General features: G+C 48.9%; 1 protein-coding gene across 1 annotated transcript; it reads right to left on the bottom strand.

Annotated features, from left to right (window-relative positions):
- Positions 1–5,872: 5,872 nt before the first annotated feature.
- NDFIP1 (Nedd4 family interacting protein 1) lies at positions 5,873–23,577 on the bottom strand. Its single transcript, XM_064521181.1, has 8 exons — positions 23,349–23,577; positions 14,387–14,474; positions 13,087–13,217; positions 12,108–12,195; positions 11,804–11,928; positions 9,954–10,020; positions 9,184–9,289; positions 5,873–6,846 (listed from the first exon to the last, which is right to left on the bottom strand). Exons 1-7 carry the CDS (start codon positions 23,391–23,393, stop codon positions 9,186–9,188), a joined length of 648 nt encoding a protein of 215 aa, XP_064377251.1. The 5' UTR covers positions 23,394–23,577; the 3' UTR covers positions 5,873–6,846; positions 9,184–9,185.
- Positions 23,578–23,649: the final 72 nt, after the last annotated feature.

Raw genomic sequence — 23,649 nt, 5'->3', positions numbered from 1 at the left:
GGAGGAAGGCCCAGCTCCCGCTGTGCCGCCGTAACTGGTTTCGTGTGGGGGAACTGCGCTGCCGGGGAGAGCCGGCACGGAGCAGCACCGCGGGCTGCCACTGCGGAGGGGGCTCGGGGGGGGCCGTGCTTTCCTGGAGAGAGAAACGAGCCTGCGTTGAAGTGCTATGCATAAGAAAAATGCAATGATATATATAAAAATTATATATATATATTTATATACTTTTAATTTATATATTATGTGTATATGCACATGTGTGTATATATATATGTATATGTATACATACATATATATTTTTATATATATAGGCACTGCGCAGCCGCAGGATGTGCAGCCGCAGGGCTGCAGCACAGGCAGGTGCTGCAGCGCGGTCGTTTCACCCAGGCAATTAGTGAAGCAGTAACGATGCAGACGGCCACCGCGCCGGGGCCGGGCGGGAGCCCTGTGCGGGTACAACAAGCCTTGCCCCCCCCCCGCCGTCGGGGACGTCCCGCTGGGAGCGGAGCCAGTCTCAAAATCACCCGAATCCTGCCTCCGTGAGGCACCGGGGAGCACGGGCTGGGGGAGGGAAAGGATGAACGAAATGCAAGCAAACCCCTCCGGTCCCCGTCGCGCGGGCGCCGTAGGAAGCGACAGAAGCGTTCGCGGGCTCACGGACCCCAGCCCAGCGCGTGGAATTAGTTAAAGGGAGAAGACTAAAAGCAGACTAAGAGCTGGAAAGGGTGAGCTGAGCCATCACGATCGGAAAGGGAACTTCCCAGTTTGGTTGCAGAAAGCAATTTACTTCGATTAGCAGGGACATAAACAGAGCGGTTGTTAACGGGGGTATTGCGTCTCCAGAAAAGCCAGAAGTTTTGATGGCATCTCTTCCTTGGCTTGTGCCGAACTTCAGGACATATATTTTAGGAGGGAAGGGTTGGAATAGCCCTTTGGTCGCCGTCGAGTCCCGCATCCACGCAAACACGTCTTGGGCAGAGTGACGCGATCACAGGAGATCGAGTCTTTCGGGCTCCGCAGCCCCTTCGCCCGGTCCTCGCCCTGCTTCTGCAGCCAAACACCAGTTTGATGGATGACCGGTACCCAGTTCGCGCCAAAGCTTTGGCCACAGGAGATCCCAGCCGCCGACGCGAGCGGGCGGGCAGCTGAGGGCCGGCTCCCACTGCAGCCCCTCGTTGCCCTGGCCTAAACCCCGCTGTTGTCGCGGGGGCCCAGAAACGCAGGCGCTCCTGGAGATTAATAGCAAAATCGTTGACGGCCGGCACCGGGCCTGGGCTTACTGCAGGCATCCGACGACCGAGGGCTTCCCAGGAAAGTCCTGCAGCTTCCCAGCAACCCTGTATTCCTGCTTCTGCACTCAGCTTCGTTCAGTTAAAAAGCACATGTGCACTGCAACCGTCTTTGGGGATTTTTAACCTTTCATTGATATGGCAGCACGCAGATCTCTCCATTTCGGACTCTGCTGGTGAACGTCCTCGGTCCTTAGCTTGCATATGTCTCTTTTATTTCCTCTCTCTCCCTGCATGTAGTGTCTTCTCTGCACTTTGTTAATGCTCACTCGGCTGCTCCTGAAACACTTGCTGCAGCCAATGTCCCGTTTCACGTGTCCTTTATGTTTTAATCTGCAGGTGTTTCGGTGCTCTCAATTCCCACTTCGTCTGGGGGTTTTACAACATCCCCTCGTCAAAGCTGAGATTTGCGTTATCCTTTGCATCATTAATTGCACCTGCAGACTTAAATCGACCTTCAGCTCTTCTGGGCACCGGTGGCTCCCCAGCCATTCGCAAAGTTGGGGTCAGGCTTTGACTGGGGTTACGGACCCCGCTCCCGCTGGCAGCCCTCCCCGTGCCCCCGGGCTGCAGGGCGCTGCTGGCAGTCGCGCTTCTCCTCGCTGCGACCCACGAACGTCCTTAATTTCGCCATAAACCTGACTCCCGCGCAGAGGGGCACGTTCTGGCGATGCCACGTTTCAGCAGGGAGGATTTTGTGGCAGTTCAGCTGGTCCCTGTGCAATAAGAGCAATAACTCAGGCACCTCCTCGTGCGAGCGAGCCCCATACCCCACGCCGGGGGACGGCTGCTCCCGCGGGTTGTCCCCTTTCAGCTGGCCACAACGCAAGGGCTTTTTTGGGGTTTTTTTTTTGCATTTTGCATTTTGCACGTGCTGCTCCGGCCCCGCGGTGCTGCCCGGCGTCGCCCGGCGTGCAGCCCCTGAGCGCACGGCGCAGAGGAGGGTGCAGCAGCCCCAAACAACGCTGCAGCCAGGACCCCCGCTGCCCCACGCACCCGCTGCCCCTTTCCTGCAGGCAGAGCAGCCCCAAATCGACGCCGCCTGCAAAACCCTTTCTTCAACCCATCGGGGCCTCGGTTTCTCCACCGGATCAAGGAAAATAGGCGTTGCACAGGGAGCGGCAGCCCCGGTGTGCGTGGCTGTCCCGGGCTGCCTGGGCTGCGCCTGCCGGCGCGGTGCAGCACCCGCGGGTGCCCCACTCGCGTATCACACCGCCGACCTTTGCTTGCTGCAGATCAGCGGCTGGAGCCAGTTGGGTTTGTTTGATTTTCGTCGACGGTTATTAGGAAGAGGAAGCGCCAGGAGGGATTTTGACCTCGAGTTTAAACCGATTCCAATTAGAGCCACCGAGTCTTTAATTACAGCTCTCCAGCCACTTTGGTCGAAACAGCAGCAAAAAAAAAACACGAAAGCCGGACGGAGAGGGCCTTTCTTTTCTGCCCTTTTCAGCTGCGTTGCTGTAAAGGGGTTTTTCCCGGGCAGGCACACGCTGCCCTTTCCCACGGCGTTTCCGCGCGGCAGAGGCAGCGCAGGAGCCACCGGGGAGCCGGGAAGCTCCTCCACCATCCGCCGCAGCTTCGGATGCCCCAAAGCGGCACCGGCCGGCGGCTCCTCCTCGGCACCCGGGCGGCTCGAGCCTGCACATAGCTGCGGCAAAGAGCAGGCGAAGGGGCACCGGAGCACACCCGGAGACTGAAAATATTCTGAAAACACTTTTTTCCTACTCAATGTCACATCTCTTGTATAATCTAATTAAAACTGGGGAGAAAAAAAATGGCCAAACGCCTGCATTAGGCGCCCGTTCTCCTGCTTCGCCCCCGGGGCCGCCGGAGCTGCTGGCCCTGGGCACGTCTCCCCTCTCGCTTTCCTCCATTTCTCCTATCTGTCGCTATTGGGTCCGATCGACCCATTTTAAGCTCAGCAAGAGAGGCCGGTGTCCGTTCGAGTCCCACCGTTCAAAAATAGTTTCTAGGATACACCCCGCAATCGATTTCTTCATGTTAAACAGTGACTAAACCTCTGAGCTCAGACGTTTTCCGTCCCCGCTCCACTTCCCTCTCTGCCCCGCGGGGAGAGCGCGGTGCCCCGTCCTCGTCCGCCGCTCCGGCCCGGCCTGCGGCCCCCTCGCCGGGACGCCCAGCAGCAGCTCGAGCCCACCGCCTGCAGCCCCCGGGAGATGAACTTCATAGAGAGAAAAAACCCAAAGCAACGAAAAAAAACGGGCCAGTTTTGTCTTTAAATGCCCGGAGAAATCTGTCACCGGTCGGCCACCTTTCTCACCGTAGCAGGGCCCAGAAGACGGGGTGATTTAAGTGTGTGTGCATTAAGGATGCTGCTAAGGGCTGGTACCGAGCCCCCAGGTGCGGACGAGCAGCAGCGGGTCCACGCACCGGCGGTGGCCGTCACCCCGTTTCCCCCCGGGGCCACCCCCTCACCGGGCTCGTCCCCAGCCGCCTCCGGAGACACGAGAAGCACCGGCTGCCGTGCAGGAAAGCCTCTGAATAACCGTTTCCTGCGTCTACTTTCCGCTTCCCAAATTCCCCAGACCCAGCTGCACCTACTGAGAAGCTGCTCCAGCTTCCCAGTAAATTCAGTCCCGCGTAGGCGCGTGCCGGAGCGCAGCACGTCCCGGGAAGCGCAGGACCCCGTGGGAGCTGACCGCAGCCACCCAGCACCCAGGGAGAGAAATCGAAGCCATGATCGGGCCCGTAAAGTTTTCTTGCTATTTATGCACAAGATATCATCCAAAAAAAGTTACATAAAGCCATTTTGCAGGGAACCCAGCTCAGAACCGGCTGCAGGACACGGAGCTCCTCGCTGCTCGGGTTGCTGCCGCTCTCGGCGTAGCGTGTTCCCGCAGTGCACGTGGTGCCAGCGACTTTAATGCAACTCTTCAGACCCAGGAGATACCCAAAAGGAAAATGCACACGGCTTCCTTAACCCACCGCTGAGGGGCAAACGCTGAGTTGCTCCAAACTCACGTTTCTGAGCGGGGAACGGACTCGGGCTCTTGCAACAGGACTCGGCTGGAGACCTCACTGCCCTTCCCGCGCCTGCGCTGCAAAACTATAGTTTTTACACAATAAGCGGCAAGCGTCGCCAGTAAAGCAGCTCGTAAATGCTCTGCCTTCAAGGAGCCTTCGGAAAGGTTCATTGCTCCAGCCGCTACCAGGCTTGGCTCATCGCAGGCGCTTTCTGCAAGACGCTTGTTTATCTTTCCCCGCAGTTAAAGCTGTGCCCGGGCCGAACGTGAAGCAGTCGAAGCAGCAGCAGCAGCAGCAGCAGCGGCCTCGGGCGCAGGGCACGTGGAGATGCTTCCCCGGACCGCGCTGCCTGCCCCAGCGGCACGTTTGGCTCCGCGGAGCGCTCACGCGTTAGCCGGCCCTCCTCTCCTCCCGTTGCTCTTCCTTCTCGCACGGGGATGGGGAACAGGGCCTCAAAACGGGCTTCCTAAAACCCCCGGAAAAGGAAACCTTGCCCGGTGGCCACAGTCCGCAAAGCCCTGGGGTCATCGAAACCCAGGCAGACCTAAAACAGGCTGGGGAAGCAGTGATGCACCACAGACCCCCTTTCAGGCACCTACAGTTCAAAACAGGCAACGTGAACAGCCCCCTCGAGTCCCACCAAAATCACACTGCCATGTCTTCTGCAAGGCCACGGCGCGAGGCAGCGAATGGCGAAGCCACCGCAGGAGCTGGACGCAAGTCAGCACGGAGCCGGCCCTGCTCCCTGCCCTCTCCCGGGAAGGGAAGGGAAGGGAAGGGCGTGCTGCTTTCCCCCACCACGAGATGGGATCCTTTCCTTGGAAGTGAGCTCCGAATCCCACCCCAACCTGCTCCGAGGCTCACAACGCCGGGGAGGGGCCGGCAGGGAGGTCACAGCCCATCGCCCCAGGCCACCGCTCGCGGGAAAGCGGCTGAGCTGCGAGACCCAAAGCAGAGAAGGGCACCATCGCGCGCCGGGGTCCGAGTGTCCAGGCCCCCAAACGAAGAGAAACAGGAATGCCAAATATGCTATTTCTCTGAATACACAAGACCAAATAAGGCCCAAATGCTGGGAGAATAAACACGAGGCTAATCGACCAAGTTTGGGCAAATGGGATTCGGCGGTCCCTAACGCTACCCCTTTTGCCTTGCAGGACAAACTCAGTAATTCTCTCCGCGTACGCTTACTCGCGTTGGAAAAGGCAGTCGCTGGGTGACCTCCGTGGATCTCCGTCAGTCCAACTCGTGTTCGTCAAGACTACACGTTCGTGAAGTCCTGCCACGAACCAAAACTATGAATAAACCATTTCACAAAGCAGATAAGTCATATACGCGAGAGAGAGGAAAAAAAAAAAAAAAGGAAGAAAAAAGAAAAAAGAAAACACGGAATCACCGTTTCCTGAACTGCCAGAAAAAGCGGCCAAAACTGAACACCAGCTCAGGACTAGAAAATCTGGAGACTGTAGTGGAGAACATAATCAAGTTTGTCTCACACCTTCTGCGGAAAAGCAAAGAAATTTCATCGGATAATGTGCACTTGTAACCAATAACCAGAAACAATAAAGTATGTAATTAAATTAAACAATGATCTACAGCAAAAATTGCTACATAAGTGACATTTATTAATGTTCTGCTATATTTACAGTTTTAACATAGTAAAACTCCAAAGTGAATTACCACTTGGCAGAAAGCACAAAAGTGTACATTAAATCTACATTTGTAACACATCAGTCTCTGCTAGCATAAATTATAAAAGCAAGAATTACAGGTATGTTAGGAGCTGTCTCAAAAGTCCCAAGCCAAAGGAAAAGAAAGGCCTTTGTTTCGCGAGATAATTCTTTATACAAAGTCGCAATGTGATCTTTCATCTTTACACTACCAACACGTACTGTGAAAACCCCTATATAGTCAAAAAAGTAGGTAGTATGAAAGGAAAGTATACTAGAACATTTAGAATATAGGCTATTAAAAAATTAATACTTGCGCCACCTTCGAAACAACACACTCTTCCGATTATTCCCTAAAAATCTGCGCGGTGTAGAGTTTTTCCTTGCAGACGCAGCTGGCGCAGGGGATACAGGACTTAAGCGGCAGAAGGGGACGCGGCCGTAGCGATACCCCCTTCCCGCTTTGGGGATCGTCCCTCCGGGGCCGCCGGCATCACGCGCGCCGTGCACCGAACGCCAGCGTCCAAACCCGCTCTTCGGACGGGAAGGAAATAAAGCGCGACTGTCCCTGCTGGCTACGGGGACATCGCTCATGCCACGGACACCACGACGGACACTACATCAGGCTTTATTAGCACGTCACAGACTCGACCGCGATAGCTTGTTCAAACATCAGCCACTAATGATTCGATGATTACAGAATTCTGCATTAATTATTAAAATTTTACACCTAGAAACAAATAGAAAGAAATGCTGCTCCTTTTTTCCAACAGTACTTTTATTTGTTTGTTTTAAAGCAGGTGATTATTTTTTCTGCTGTTCCAGAGCCTTGATTCACTTCCTGCAGGTGTCCCGGTACTTCTCGGGGGAGAATTCGCTAGCGCAGGAAGACACGGGCCAGAAAACATCTGTCGGAGAAGGATATTGAACACCGAAACACTATAGTTAGACGGTTATTTTGGATACCAGAAGGATGTAGTTCACAAAGAGTGCAGGATGTCTAAAGGCTTAAGAAATATCCCCCTACGCAGTGACAGCTCAACGCTCGGTGGTTTTACGCACATTTTGCAGCCCTGAGGAGTTAAAATTCTTTAAGGAAAAAAAGAAAGAGACAGTAGGCGAGACAAGCTTAGAAATACTGGCATAAACACTAAAGGTACGTGAAATTTCACTGCATTTGTGCTACAAGAACAGAACAAAATTTGACTCATGCTTTTATTTGCTGCATTCATCCACTATTACTATGATTTTTTTCTATTCTTCGACCAAATGTTTTGGTAGAAAAGAGGCATGAGCTCTCGTAAACTGTTTATTCCAGTAATGCTGAACTAGACCTGTGTAAACCCGACATCCAGGAGCAAACCCCTGCGGCTGTCCCGCAGCTGCTGCCGGGAAGCCCACGCCGCCGGGAAACCCCCGCGGTCCCGGTGTCGGTCAGCGGATTGAACCGCATACAGCAAGTTTTCAGTGAGATTCATTTTCACCAGTTCTTCTCTGACTTGCACAAATTATTCTTCTCCTTCTGCCCTCACTTTCTAAAAATGAGTCCCTTTCTCAAATGCAAACCATCATTTACCGTGCCCTTTTCATTACGCCCTACGGAGGAAAGCTGATCTGAAGCACAATGATGTATTGAAAATCCAAATCTTTTGTGGTTTTCTTTCTCAGAATTTAGGGTTAAAGACTTATTTTCAGCACAAGTGTCAAAGTTGTAATTTTTAGAAGTGATACTGGACATTTATCTCAATACACCTGTAAAAGACAGTGCTTTTGGAAAGTGCTAAAATGTCAAAAAATAATCCCTCCATTCTTAAAAGCTTTTTCAAGGACTCAAGCAAGGTATCTAAAATTATAATCTGCACTTCCAAACACAGGCCTGAAAGGCTGTGCAGTAAGAAACCACACGGTTCCTACAATAAATGAAAAGTAACATTCGGTAAAGAAGGAGAGAAAAAAAAAAGTGTTCACTGAGAAGAATAAGCTACAGGTGAAACAGCTGATATTTAAATGCTCAAACTACACGACCGTACAACCGGGGGAATTAAACCCTCTGGTGAGTCAGCAGCATTTTCAGAGGATACCACAAATCCCGGAGGAGGTCAACGGAAAAGTCCACCACAAACCAGCAACTTTGTTAAACAAAACAAACACTTAAATACGTTGACTAAGAACTGTATTACACGCTATCACCACCGGAAAGCTCAAGCTGGAAAATGCAGCACAAAGTATGTTTTGTGCTCAGTACAGACTGAAAATGAAGCAGAATCTTATGCAATTTGCAGTTTCTAACGAAAAGAAAGTGGATGGGGAATATTAAGCTTTGGTTTAAAATTCTGAGCAATTTAATGACACCCAGCGTAAAGCCTGAGCTTGTTTGGTTTCTTTATACCACTGTTCCAGCTGCAGCTGTTTCAGTTCTGTCCTGGGGAAATCTAATGTTGTTATGCTATTTCTAAAGGGAGCATCATGTTGCGCTCGCCATCTGGGAAGCAGCCTATTCCAGGATTTCCCTCCCCTCCGGGAGGGACAGTTAATGCAAGGCCATCATCCGCTGTAACGAGGCAATTATGCCAGAAGGGTTCAAATACTTACGCCTCCATCCTTAAGGTCCCATTAAGAAGGTAAAAATGTTAAGGTTCGGCCCTAAAGACTTTCAGACATTAAGTTTTTTTGAAAAATGGTCAGGTAGGGCAGTATGTTCAAAATATGTGGAAGTGGTTTTCAAGGAGAAAAAGTGTTCAAGAGTTGAATTTCTTCAGGAACTTGGCAGACAATTCCAACAGCACACAAAGTTCAGGCAAATCGTTCTTTCTGGGACATATGCCAAAGATACTGGCATAATCTTCTACCCACATTTCGTCTGTGACCTTTACTCATGTTTAAGACATACCACATGTTTCAGGCATGTTATTTATTCTGAAAGACCCATCCACCAAAAATAGTGTCATACCAAGGGGCAGAGATTTTGTGTTTACAGTTCAAGTCAAGGAATCTAATGCGTCTAAAATTCTTCAAAGCAAAAACTGGAGGAAATGGCAAGTATTCCTCTGCTCACAACCACATCAATCTGCTCTGCCCATCTGTAGAAACAGGGCTGTGTATGGGATACCAAGAAAAAGCTATGTTTTCTATTACCTTGTGTTCTAAAAATATTGAAGAAAAAAATATCAGCCTGAAAGAGTCACCAAATAGAGTCAAAACAAAACAGGGAGGGGAAAAAAAAATCAGGACAGCAGAAAGTTTACCTTTAGTAAATAAAGAGAACTCTGGTCCTGGGGAGAGTGGAAAAAGTATCTGGCATCTTCCTAACCTTTGCATAATTAATAAATCCTCTGAGAAACAGCAGAAAACCTAAATGAAAGAAACACATTTGCCCAGTTAACACAGATTTTGTTTCTACAGCTAGAGAAATAGCAGTTCAGCTCACCACTACTGCCACAGAGAGACCTAAATTGCCGGGATGCACGATAGCTGATCGAATATAAGAACTTTTTTGGCATCGGTGATACCTAATCTCTCAATTTCATGCAATCTCAAAAATAAACTTTCCTAGCCAGTTCTCTAGACAAGCACAAAACTTCTGACTGTCCATGAGCCTACGTGCCAACCAGCCCCTTGCTGGTACCCATGCCACTAACTTCAAACATGACCTTTTCACAGGCTGCATTCCTGTATTTATTTAGTCAAAACGCTCTCCCATTTAAGATACGATAATAACAGATACAACAGCAGTTACTATCAAGACAAGCATCTTTCTGTTCTTTAGTCCTTCTGGGTGATAAATGAGACGCTGACATCAAGAAATGACAGCAAAAGGACAGTGATTATGGGTACCTTTAAAACCTAGCAAGCGTTCAGTAAGAGCATGGATAAGTATTTTCAGCATTGCATTTCAGTTATACACCTAAACATTCATATTTGAATAGCCAGGAAAGCTATGCTCACAAAAAACATTATTGCACTTTACAGAGCTTCAAACATGCAATCCCTCTTCCTCCCAAAACAAAACACTTACCTAGTACAAGGAAAACCCACCAAAGCCAATACTGACCATCAAAGTAACCTGGGAAATAGGTGGAGAACTGAAAAAAAAAAAATACAAGTTAGAGCACTTAACACTTTCTGAACCCAAATCTATTCTCAGTAATCAAATGAAGCCCTCTGCATCCAGGAGGGTTTATAGACTGTTACTTGTCACTGCTCTGTAACTGTTACTATGGATCGGAGGGAACGAAGTAGCTTCATGAATTTTCACTTCAGGTTTTTCTACACAATTATCAAACTACGAACTCTCAGGGGAACGAAATAGGTTCAAAACGCAGCCATAAACTTGCAATCAGAGGAGCAGAAAGACACTACTGAACAAATATTCCTGCTCGCCCTCGCATCTTTGCGACTTCTGAAAGGGGAGATGAGGTTTGCAACAGTTCCTCATGCTAATTACACTATAAGGCCAGAGAGTTCAGCAAACAAAAGCACTGTTGAAAGAGAAATCCCAGATCTGTGGAACCCTTTGACAATATTTTCCACTGCGAAAATTGCTACCTATTGAATGAAAGGCACCAACATTGCTAGAGTACTGAAATTCATTATGTCACTGTTAAATACTAGATATATTTTTTTCATTCTATTCAAGTTTAAAATCTTACAAAAGGTAAAACTAATCCAAAGTTTAAATCAAATCTAGAGATAAGGGCACCTGTTTCTGTCACACTTCTTATTCCAGCACATAGTACTGAGGACCACTGTTACAAGATGCCCCCCAAAATATTAACTTTCTACAGAAAAAGTTAATAGATACCATGTTTATAAATTCTAATCCCTAGCTCAAGAAGATTAGGGACGACATGACAGCTCTAATGCTAATGCTCGCTACTTGTACTTACACACATCTAATGAGCTTTTTTGTTTGAAATTCCAAATGAACTGTGGCCTGAACGTCTGCACAGACTTTTCACAGCCACCAGCTTTTCACGGGCTCTGCACAAAGCTGGTCTGAAAAATATTTCCTTGCATCCCCTCCAAAAAGAAGTGTGGCTTGGCTTCCCCCCTGTTCATTCCTTACAGCATCAGCACACCTATATCCTTTAAGTTATTTTCAGAAAGGTTTCTCCTTCCTCCCTCCGAGTTTTCACAATATGAAGTCAGCCCTTCTGCTTCTGCAGGCAGACGTCCGCTCCCGGCAGCAGCCCGGGTGCAGAGACGGGCCCGTCACACACCCCAGCTCTGACCAGCCCCCCCTTCCCCTCCCGTCCGGTCCAGGGAGCAGGGAAACACTGGATCTTTTAAACAAACCGGGTAGGCACAGGGTTTACTTACATGAAAAGTACAACCAGAAAGGAAAGCGTGCTTCCTTCCCATCACCGGCTGCTCGTGCCGCGCGTACGGCACCAGAGGGCACCCGCGAGCTTCCCCGGCCCGTGGGGCCAGGAGCGACCGGGCTCTCTTCCAGCAAAGCACCGCTCACGCTCCCTAATTCTCCAGTTCCCCTTGCCCTCCCCTCATCAGTCGTGCTCCTAGAAACCCCCACATTTTAGAGAGGCTCTGCTGCCTGCAGGGCTTGCTTCACCTGGATAAACGTCCTGTGAAGATGCTCAGCATACAAACAAATTTTGATGCAATACAATGGCTGAGTCAAAAAGAGACATACTTGGGGGTGCAATCTTCATTCTCATTTGTTACAATAATAATCCCAGCATCTGACCATATAAACAGGGCAGCATGATGGAAAACTTCTGTCCTCAGTAAGGGCTCAAAATGCATTTCAATATAAATAGAGGTGTACTAAAAAAATGAGCTAGGGCAGGGGGCAAAAGGGAAGACAGTAGCATCTCTGTATGTATTTTTTTGCACTAAACAACTTACCCTGACAATAAGGATCCACTTAATAAGAGACAGACCAAACCCAGAAATGGCCCCGTATCGTCCTGCAGCTGAAGTAGTCAGACAGAAAGACAGGAAGAATCCAATCCAGTTGAAGAGGAACGCCACTGAGAAAGCAGGAGAAAGGCAGCAGGTCAAGCCCTCTTTGCTTTCCAAGAAAAACAAATTCCTTGAAACTGGAACATACAGCTTTTTCCTGATGCTCCATGAACATAAGTGGGAAACTACACCAGCTACTCAGGGTCACTGAATAAAGTGACTAAATTAAGTTCCATCATGTACTTACTGAAGAAAGTTAGCATGAAAATGCCATCATTTCCTATCCTTAGCTGATCAGTGTCATCAAAGTCATCCCGTGTCACAAAGTCATCCTCCTGCAAACCAAAGGTAGAAAGGAGGCGAGTGGATTTAAGACAGTCCAATCCATACAGCAAAACAAAGTCTGCACATGCTTCTTCAAGCAAGGGCCAGCAAATTGCATAGCTCTCAAACAGCAGCGTACAATGGAGGGATATAAAATGCTTATTTTACATTTAACAAAATCCCCCTAGGGAAAAAAAAATTCCTAAGTCTCAAAAGGCTTAAAATGCAAGCAGGAAAAAATCCCAAGGGCATGAAATACCAAGTCGGTGGCAGTAATTTTTTTAAGGAAGCCAAAGTTAGGCATGCTCTTTTTCTGGCTACAAAGAATTCCCCTATTCATCCGAAAAAATTAAAGATATAATCTCAGCAAGGAATTTAGCTCCTATGAAGAAGTATAACCAGCACTCAATACCTGATGCTAGCAGGGTTGGGGGACAGGCTGAACAAGGGATGAAGTTGAAAACAAAAATGAAAAAAATACAATCTAACAGAGAGAATGGCTTTATCATTCTTACATCAGCTACACTGACCTCTGGAAAAGTCAACTTATTAAGTGGAAGGAGTAACAATGGTAGATATGCTAGCTGGCTGAAAATTAATCCTAAATCTTTAAAAAAAAAAAAAAGAAAGAAAAGAAAACAGTGCACACAGATACAGTACAATGCTTCTGTCAGCTTGCCAAGCCATTTGGATAGCACATACTGGCATTACTGAGGTGTCTTACATCATCGTAGCTGCCTGGACAAAAATTTAAAAAAATACACCCACAGAGCTCTTGGGAGCATGTAATATCACTATCCTAGAAAGTTAAAAAAAAAGCCAGGACATTTGATGGACAGGACTTAAAGCATTCCTTCTACACAAGGGATCGGACGGACGGACAGCCAGCCCAGGGCACTTACTCTTCCAGGAACCAGCGGAATTGTAGCTTCAGCCTTAGTCCTCTCTGCTTCATCATAACTAGGCAGTGTTGTGGCCACGTTGTAAGAGGGAGGCTTTGGAAACCCTGACTCATCCTTGTAGTCAAAATAAGCTGCAAAAGAAAATTATATAGGACGTAATTTGCCAGGTCCCTAAGAACATCATGCTGGGAACACGAAGCTTTCAGAAGACTTCAAAATACGCTAATGCCCCAGATCTTCAAAGCCTGCACCTCCTGTTCCTTCTGCACCCTCCTAGCCTACTCCCATTCCCCCTCCCCAAAAAAGCTAAGAACACAGGAGCACCTTATCGAAAACAAAGTGATATGAAGAGCGCTCCTTTAACATGCCTGGCTGCACTTATTTTTAAAACAACAATACATGCTGCATCTTTCCTGGCTTCAGTAAAACAGAAATATTCATATTTTCAAACTCCAAGTGAATTCCAATGAGTGAGTCAAAGAAGAATCACTGCAAGCCCTGGGTCACCGGTGACCAGTTTTTCCAGGGAAAGATTCCAAATGGTTTTCTGCTGGAGGGGAAAGGGATTGGAACAAAAAGCAAATACAGCATTTCCAAGCCCCAATCTCTCAGATGCACTAAGGAATCAGAATTAATGAAGATATCTTTATAATTACTGCACCAATAGCTCAATAGGTATCTTGAGAAACACAATATTCAAACTTCTATCCAAAGCTGACTGGCTGTTTGAGACTGACCATATGTTACCTCTATTTCCTGAATCTTGTAACAGTTCACTATGGTCTGGAGGGAGAAATGAAGAGATTTACCTAAACAAAAATACATAGCCAGCACAAAAACGTAGTTTCACTGAAGCTATTTGTGAGTCATATGACAGTATGAAGATTCAGAAGAAGTATAACCCTTTTGACCAAATCCGTAGATACTGAAAACTGCAGAAAAAGTAAATTATTTAACCCTTTTCAAATAACGAGTCCTTTCTGGAAGAAGCAGAGTATCATTCAAATGCTGAATAATGAGAGGGGAACCACAAATCCTCACAGCTCTCTGATTTGAACCGTCTTCAATCTACTAAGAGCACTGAGAAATGCAACCTGAACTCCACTTTATGGGATGACATCAGATCAACGTAGCCAAATTGCATCTTCTAAACCACAAGTAACAATAGTCTCTTCGGATCGATTCTGATCCCTTCCAGCCTTAGCGAGGAAGCTGCAACGCCGTCGGTCGATAAGAACAATTAAGGAGGTAAGAAAGAGCAGCAGAACAAACGTAGCTATTTCCTTTCGGCTGAACTTACCTGCATTCTCCGCAGAAATGCTGCTGTAAGGCGGAGGGGCATCGTTTACCACCGCTGCAGTCTCGCCTGGCTCTTCTTCGTTCTGCAGCTGAAAAGACCCATGCACAGTTTAATGACAGGCGGAGAGGGAGACAGGGAAAGGGAATCCCAGCCTTAGGAGAGGGGGGTACATACAGCCCAGCTGAGCTTCTGAAAGGTCTCCCAAGTTCTGTGAAATTGGCCCTAGAGCTTTAATTGCACGCAGCAGTCTCTGCTTGTGCAAGGCTGCCTTGGGCCATCGTGGGGCTTTCAGCAGTTACCGTGCTTCGCTCCAAAGCTCTCCCCCTTGAAACGATCGATACGCCATGTCGGTTTTAATGTGTCTTTAAGTCATACCTTCCCACCTGGACGTCTACAAAGCACAGCGTACGTCCTTTCAGCACCTGCCCATTTCCCCAGCAGCTTCCTACGATGTCTGAGCTCAGCCTAGCTGGGAGCTGCCATTGCATTGCTCGAGGTTAAAAAGAGGCAAAAGCAAGAGATACCAAGAGCTGGCTGTGGCTTTGCCATGAAAATTTTTTCAGTAGACGCATTACATAACGATACACGCAAGTACAAATCTTGCCATTTCCCCTCACCCTTTCTCACTATATGACTGGAAAGAAAACAGCTTATTTTATGCACCGTGCTTCCCACAGGCTCTGTATAAATAACTACAAAGCTTATCAAACACGGAGCGTGCCACTTGCGTGAAGGAGGCTTGGGAACTCGGCCTTTGATCACAGCCGCTGACAACGCCAGGCCGGGAGCATCCCAAGCAGACGGCACCAGAACGGCATTTAAATTAGCTGTCACCTAAATTTTTTCCTCTTCCCATTTCACATCATCCCATTAACAGAGAAAATAAGTTTGTAAACAGAAAGTCGACTCATATCAAAAAAAATCACCTTGGGTCCGAACCACTTGCCTGGACAGAGAGATACCACCCTCTTTTGCAATCACCGTTAAGCAACAGCAATGCTGCAACTTCTCTCTTAACACCTTAACAACTCTCCCTCGCGCATCCTAACGCTGATATTGCCGAAGCAATCTGTGACATTCTTCTTTCTTTTCTTTGGAGAGGTATTTTTCACAGCAGCATTCAAGTCTTTCCTAAGCATTTAAGAAAGGGGGGGGGGGGGCTTTTTTATTATTACCACTACCACTAAACTTTGCCTTTCTTCTTTTAGTTGTACATCTTAGGAAAAAAATTCAGCTCACACCTCTAAAGAATCATCTTGTTTTATACATAACTGTTCGCTATCACGTTTTTTTCCCCCCTTCTGTTGCCCAAGATCAAAGGATCAAGCTACATCCACGTCTTTCGCATCCACGTGAAATCAAGTCCAAAACTTTTCCAGATGTCTAAGCGCAATTCATTAGACTCATGCATGGAAATAACAACTGCACGTCTATACTTCTTGACACCCAAGTCCTACCAGCTTGCTGGAGAGCATGGACCGTTTTATCTCCTCTGCCGTTAACCGGACGACCGCTCGCGAGACCAGCCGCGCGAGCACCCGCGACGCAGCCCAAGCGACCGCGGGGAGGTCGTGGAGCCGGAGGAGAGGGCTTCGCAACGCCAAGAGCTGGCTGCAGAAGAGCCGGGGAGAGCACCGCCACCTCCTCCGCGGCACCGCAGCCTCGGGCCACGTCAGCAGGTTTCAGAAGACCCTTCGGACCAGCATCAGGTCTACGGAGGTCTCAAATCCGACGACCAGCAGCAAGAATTAGAGCTCTGCAAACTTCCAAAAACGACCATGCGTTTAGCACAAGGGCTTTCCATACCAACCCACAAGAACAGCCCGGACACAACGTTGGGGGTAACCTAACGAATAATCCAGCAAAACGCAGAAAGGCCAAGCCGGTTAATTGAGTCTCTCTCAGCTCTGCCTCCCGTGAACTTCCAGGAAGTCTCGCACCAGCCTCGTCTGCAGCCTCTCCCTGAAAATTCAATACTTTCACGCAACCTTTTCTCCTGCCCGTGCACCACCCAGGCTATCACAAGCGACGAAGGGCCCTGGCACGCTACAGACGCTCTCTAGGTACCGCACGCGTTGCACGACTTGCCGTCTTCACGGTGGGAGGGCAGAAAATTTCCAGCTACGCCCCTAATATGCAGAAGAAAGGAAGAAAGGCGACACACGACCTAAACGTGCCATCACCAAGCAGGGGGAAAGGAAAGCACTAGATGTGACAACCCTGCCAGAGATGAAACAAAAACGGACACAGAAAGCTGAGGATATTATTAATTCTTGCAATCTTCTGCCAGTAACACTAAGAAATATATATTCTTACAATTAAGTTACATGGGAGAAAGCAAGCTGGACTTACTGCTAGCTTTGAATCACTAAATTTAAGTGGCACCACCAAAAACGCAGTTACTTTTAAAGATCGAGCTGGAGGCTCTAAAAGTACAGAGTTATAGAAAACAGATTTTCCCTCTAATGGACAAGCTACATGAATGCCTTCCAGCCTTTTTAATGATTCCAGGCATCTAAAATGCAACTAAGTGCTTATTAGCAAAGCAGCAAGGGTTCATGTGACAGGAAGAATGAATCATCGGGTCTCACATGGCCCCGCGCCGCGCTGCCTGCGCCGGCCTTGCATTTTCCACCTAAGCTGGTGCAGGCACCAGGCACACGCAATTAGGGCGGCTGTTTTACTTGGGTTTGCAGGCAATTTGCCCTTTAGGCTACCACTGAAAGTCTTCAGAAGCAGGAGAATCTGATTAAAGCAGCGTTTGATTGAAGTCTGTTTTGCTGAGGCTGTTAGTTACTTTTCCTTTGATTCATGGATGGATGTTAGCTTTTAAAGCACGGCTCTCGGGGGTTTCTTTCGTTAAAAAGAAGTAGACAGTCTTCACAGCAACAGATACAGTTATTAAAACAAAAGTTCTGCTGTTTTTTCACACGATTGCTAAAATATCAGAACAGTTGCCTGAGAGAATGGGATAAGACACAGGGACGTTTAGTTTCCAAAAAAGTCACCAGCAATTTGGCTCCGAGAAAGACACTGCCCCTGCCTGTCACTTCCCCCAGTTGAGGCCTATCAAACATAAATATATGCACAGTAGCATTAAAGTTTAATGCTTATAGAATTATTTGAAATATTTCCAAGCCTAATTTTGGAGAAAACATTTCCAATAAAAACACTTTTTAATTCTTCCAAGTTTTCTAAACTTAACAAACTGGCTGCTGACCTAGCATTGGATTTTTTTTTTTAACCTTCCCTTAACACAAGCCCTGAGGCTACAGACAACTCCAAAGCAAACCTCAGCTGAATGCCCTGTGCACAAAGTAGTACATGCACATATTTTTTAATACTAAACCAGGATTACTACAAGCTCTGTCTTATATAGAACTCAGCAGTACACCATCAATGTTTAATGCATTTCAGGTCTTACTTCAAGCTCTGGCGTGAAAGGTAGAGCTGCACAAAAATCCCGCAGAGGAATCCTAGGCTGAAGATAGCCCTAGCAGCTCTCACGTCCGCTGTTGCTATGGCAATAGAGTCCTGCGAGATGGTTAAAAGGCAGATATCTCAGTAAGAGACGGAAAAGGAATCAATATTTTTGAAGAAGGTGACAGCACTGATTTTTTTCAGAACAATGAAATCACAACCTTTGCAAACCATACGAAGCCATAAAAAAGCGTGCATTATTACTAAATTGGAGAGCAATCCAGCAAGTCAACCGTCTGCTCACAGAAAGGCTGCGTTTCACTTCATTGCGACACCTCTCACTTTTCCCTTTTGCTATCTTTGGCCTTTTGAAGACAAATAAGAGAGTTTCTGCCAACCCCAAAGGAGAAGAGAATTATTTCATCGATTTACACTCTGCTTTAAACTCACCGTGATGTGCAATCCTGACTTTTGCCCACTGCTGCTGCGGATCCCTATCGCTGCATATCAGCTCATTAATCAGAAGCGACGATAAGCTACTAGACAAGTCTAACCGCACGCGCCAGCCCTCGGCGGTCTCCTGCTCGAGGAGCAAACGGCTGTTTTCTCCCGCTAGCTCGTCCCGTCCGTTTAACCTGCTCCCGGTGCCCGCGCGGACGCCAGAGCCCCGCGGGAGAACCGTGCCGGGGCGCAGGGCCGGCCACCCTCGAGCTGCTAGGATAAAGACAAAGAGAGTCAAAGCATCTTTTATGCCCATCAAAATATGATCCGTGCTCAGGAGCGTGCTGCGCTTCCCTGACTCACCGCAGCTAATGGCCCGACAACGCAGAAGCACGGATCAGCGCGGGGAAACGCACGGATCCAGCTCCCTCGCCTCTGCTCCTAAAGGGAGTCGCCCGGGTTTGGCCAGGCTGCGCAAACTAGCCTTAAGGCCAAAAAATCTGCCTGCAGACACAGACCGGCCTCAGATTGGGGTGTCCAAAGTTTATGGTTTTAATACAGAAGAACTAGGCTTTAACTTTAGATAGCTGTAGTTAAGTTTCACAGGCTTAACAGAGCCTAAAGCCTTGCTATAATATTTAGGATCACAGTAAGATTTTCTGGACATTACTAATCACAGAAAGAACTCTGGATCTAAGTATTTCAAAATACCATTTAAAAAAATTTTAAACTGAAAAAAAAAATTGTGATACGAAGAAAGTTAACTACCTTTGATTAAAAAAAGAAAAAAAGATCACATTGCCATCATATATCAAATTGGTATGTCAGCTTCAAAAAGGCAGCAGCTGAAGGAACGGATATGATTTAATATTGCATTTTTCTCATTAGCTCCAAAGAATGAGAATACACAAACACAAAGGACTGCTGCTGCTCGCTTCCAGCACGGCTACCTTTAAACGCGACGCCGAGCCCATGCGGGGAGGTACCACCTCCCCACGACTCCCTGGGCAGCCCCAAGGCCTCAGGCACCGCTCCCCCGTCTCCTTCCCAGACGGGTCAGCGAGCCCCACACGACTTACGGGATCAGTGAAAAGTCACGGAAGAAACCGAACCAAGAGCCAGACGCAATCCTGACACCGGAGACGATGCTAAAGAAGCAGTCTGCACGAGGGGCTCTTCTCTGCTCTCACCCAAGCTACCTGATACTGGCTACTAATGTTTCACCATCTTTCCCAAGTTCTTTGAAATTCAGAGCCGGAGTAGACTTCATTTCTGTAATTACATTTTCAGGCAGAATTACTAACCCCTTCCAAACTCACCTGACAGGTACTGCCGCCTGCAGAGGCAGGTGTTCGAGAACAAAACAGTCCGGGTCTGCACTTACTGACACCTTAGACACCTGGAGCAGAGACCGCGCTGCCTATAATGTGGTTTAGTTTCAGACAAAATATGGGGCTCATTAGATGCAACTGAGCATGGAGAGCGGCTGTGCACGAGACATGAGTTTGCTTTGCACCTTTTCTTTCTCCTAAACCTTCACTGTGTTGAAGGCAAGGGGTACTTTCTGTCCAACTTGCATGAATACACAAAAGAAAAAAGTGAAAGATGCAAAATCAACCTACCTTGGAAATTACCTTACCGTTCTTATCGGTTTTAACTATCTTGAGCAAACACATCTTCTGCAAACTGCAAGTGACTTACCAAGGAAATGAATCACTGACATCACTAATTCCAAGTGCTGACATTAAAAGACATGGTACAGTGTCGTCTTTCAGCTTTGATCTGCGCACACTAAAACTCTGCTTCAGCTCAAAAGTTAAATACAGGCTTAACTAACAGGTGGCCACTGACACCTCCTTTGCTGTTTCACTGCCATCTTCCCAGATCCTAAGTAAACATTATGGTCTTGTATGGATTTAAAACGCATTTGCATTATATCTTGAGCAATATGGTTCTTCTCCAGTTTCACCGAAAGAACACCAAACAAACGGAAAAATCTCTCTTCCTTATGTTTCCCATACATACCTCCCATTACAAAGTGATTCATGATCCACACAAGCCTTCAACAAGCGAGACGGGAAGAAGACATCACTTAAAAAGGAATATGTATTTATTATTTCACACACCCACTGTTTCCTAGGTGGGTTTGCATTACTCATATACATCACATTATTTTCAGATGTCTCAAGTAAAAACCATGCCTCAACCAACTTACGATTTAAATAAACCTATTAAAAGCCCCGCTGTCTTTTCTAGAAGAGAGGCTAGTTTCAAATCCGAGGATGAAATGCTGTTTTGCCACCGAACTCGCAATCCGAGGAATATGCTCAAAAGGCTTTTAAGCCACCCAACCCTAAGAACATCCCTGTGCAACTTTCCCAAAGGCACGTCTAAATCACGACGGCCTCCCAGCGTCCCTTTTCGGGACACAGCGCTGCCCAGAATAACCTCACACCGCACGCGACAGGCTCCCTCCCTCTCCGACCTCTCCCCTTCCAGCCTCCTGCCAAGCACCACCGGGAAACCAGCCGTCTTCCAGGTTATCCACTCCGGGCTCCCCACGGGAAAGGGCCACAGTGGGGCTCGGATCCTTGCTCTGAGGTCTGGCCTTAGCGCTGTGCTTCACAGCACCGCACATCTCCAGGGCACTAGGTCAAACTGCCATACCAAAGGCACAACCACAGGCTCTTTTTTATTAATTATCTAACGTCCGAATAAAGCAAAAAGGCTACAGCTTTTGCAAGGTTAGCTTCAGAAAATAAACCACGTTTCATAGACACCATTTTAACCATGCATCAGCAAGCTGACACGAGGAACACGCTAAAGAAGACACACATATGCTGTGGCCTCCGTTACTCATTGCTGTTGTCCTCAGGTTACTCACCTCAGCTATCTCCCCTCGTTAACGATCGCTTTTTTGGAAAACATACACTCGGGGAATACTGCAAATATTTCACGCATTTGAACAGCCTCCAGAATGCAGTAGTGCTGCTCCCGCGCACAAAGGTCAGCACACAAACAGCTCCCACCGGAGCAGGGTGCCTCTGTCGCGCTTGGGTAATACATCACACTTAGCCAGAGAGAATCACCTAATTACATGTCATCTAACCCCACTAACGCATCACCCCCCCACAAGAAGCCACCACCACCAAAAATCCTCAAGATGAAAATTTTCAGTTCTCCTCCGCTCTCGCATAATCCAGTAAATTAAAGATTAAATGATAGGTGGAAACTTATTCTGAATTTCCCCAGGCCATCTCTATTCACCGGACCCTGCGTTTAGCTCTAGCCCGTATGGCTGGTCACAAGCTCATTGCAAGTCTTTCTTTGACACTTATCAGTTGTACATTCTCAGACACCGTAAGTTTCAATGTATGACAAACGTGTGACATGTTCAATATTAGAGAGATTCTTCTACCTCTTATCTTCTCTTCCTCTAAATATCAACCCTGCATCTCTAGTTTCACAGCACACGGGGGTTTATTTTCGAAGCAACACAAGCATTAGGGATCAGTTCAGCAATAACCCACTTTACGACAATTCAAACAGCAGGGTTCTGGCGCAGGGTGAGAAAAAAAAAGCAAGAAAATTAGAAACTAATGCATAAATATATTTACTTTTGTATAGCTGTTTAGGAGTCCCCATTCCAATTACGCCTGTCTTTTATGGGACCTTCATTATCTGCTGGTCTTAAATAACACAGATCCTTCGGGGCACAGACTGCCTCTCTAATCTCCGAAGCCCCACGCAGAGCTACGCGCTGCAGCAGCAACGGCGCCTGTTCTGCGTCTGTCTAACGCGCTAGCACAACCTGGCCGAATGACAGCTTTACACGCTTCTCTTTAAGGAAATTAGTGTTGTTCTTATCGGTCAGGTACAGAGAGTTACTGACGAGTAAAGCTATAGCGTCCTTCAGCATGTTTTTGCTTATATCTCCATGGGCTCAAGACCACGGGACACAAAGCCAGACCGCTCTAAAGGCCCTCAGAGGTCCGGGCAGGTCAGCCTAAACTCCAAGACCCAACGCCAGACCCCTCTAAAGGCCCTCAGAGGTCCGTGCAGATCAGCCTAAACTCCAAGACCCTGATAGGAAAGGCAGTATTAAAGGAGACCTGGCTGCTTGTGTCTAACCCTCCTGAAAACAAAACAAAATTGAAAAAAATAGTCTTGGTAAACAAATACATCTGTTCTACGCAGAACAAGAAAGATGCTAAGTTTTTCTTAAGGTTGACGTATCTCACGTGTGGAAACGGGAGAGCTGCAGCCACCAGAAGGCTTCGATCCCGGCGGGGAGCCGCGACGGGCACTCCGCGAGCCGGGAGGCGACCGGCCGCGACGGCGCTGCCAAGGCAAAGCCACAAAACAGCGACTTCTCCTAAAAACACCACCTAAACGGCCGCGGGCTGGGCCAAGCCTGGAGGCATTTCTGTCCCTCGCTTTAAGCGATGAGGTCTCGGCTCCGGCTCCTGCGGCTGGGAAACGCGTTACAGCAGGAGACTGAGCACCCGGCCTGCTGCGAGACCGCGGCTCCGATAAACCAGCGCCTGTCCTGGGGGTCAGTACTCCTGACAAAATACCCTCGAACTCACGAAGCTGAAGTGCTTTGATGCCTCTCGTGGAGGACCGAGAAGGAAAAACAAGGTTGCGCTTACGAGGACGCTCTTTGGCCTCCGGCCTAGGAGGATTTCGGCCACGGCCAGAGAGGACTGAACATAAAAGACGAAGCAGAATTAACGCGAGCTGCCAGGCGGTGGGGAACTAGGTAGCTGCTGGGGAAGCGCCTGCACGAAGCCCACCGGGGAGACGGGGACGGGCGACCCCGGGGCACGGCGGCCCCGCCGGGAGGCAAGGTCAACCCCGGCTCGGCCGCACGGGCCGCGGCCAGGCCGCCCCCCCCCCGCCTGCCCCAGGGGAAGGGGTCCGGGAGCGGCGGCCTGCGCGGCAGCGGGGAGCCCGCTCCGCCCCTCCCCGCCCCGCCCCGGAGGCCTCCGCCGCGGCCGGGTCCCGGGCTCCCGCCGCCCCGAAGGGCGCCGCAGGCCCCGCCGCGGCCTCCGCCAGGGCCCGGCGCTGCCCCCGCGGCCTCGCGAGCCGCCGCCCTCACCTGCTGGTAGCGGCCGCTGCTGGGCTCGGCGGCCGCGGCCGCCATGGCGCGGGGCGGGCGGGGGGCGGCGGCGCTGCCCGGCCGCCGGGCGCTGCTGGGGCGGAGGGCCGCGGGCGGGGGGCTGCTGGCTGCGCGCTGGGCTCCGGCCGCCGCCGCCGCCTCCTCCTCCCGGCCCTGCCCTTCCCTGCGCGGCCCGGCCCTTCCTCCCCGCCTCGCCTCCTCCCTCCGCCCGTCACGCTCGCCCGCCTCCTCCCGCCGCCGGCCCCGCCCGCCGCGGCCCCGCCACCAGCACCCGGTGCTG

This window comes from Dromaius novaehollandiae, chromosome 15 (assembly GCF_036370855.1).
Source record: "Dromaius novaehollandiae isolate bDroNov1 chromosome 15, bDroNov1.hap1, whole genome shotgun sequence".
NCBI classification, from domain to species: domain Eukaryota; kingdom Metazoa; phylum Chordata; class Aves; order Casuariiformes; family Dromaiidae; genus Dromaius; species Dromaius novaehollandiae.
Note: the sequence above shows the minus strand (reverse complement) of the source record. Positions and strands in the feature narration are given on the sequence as shown.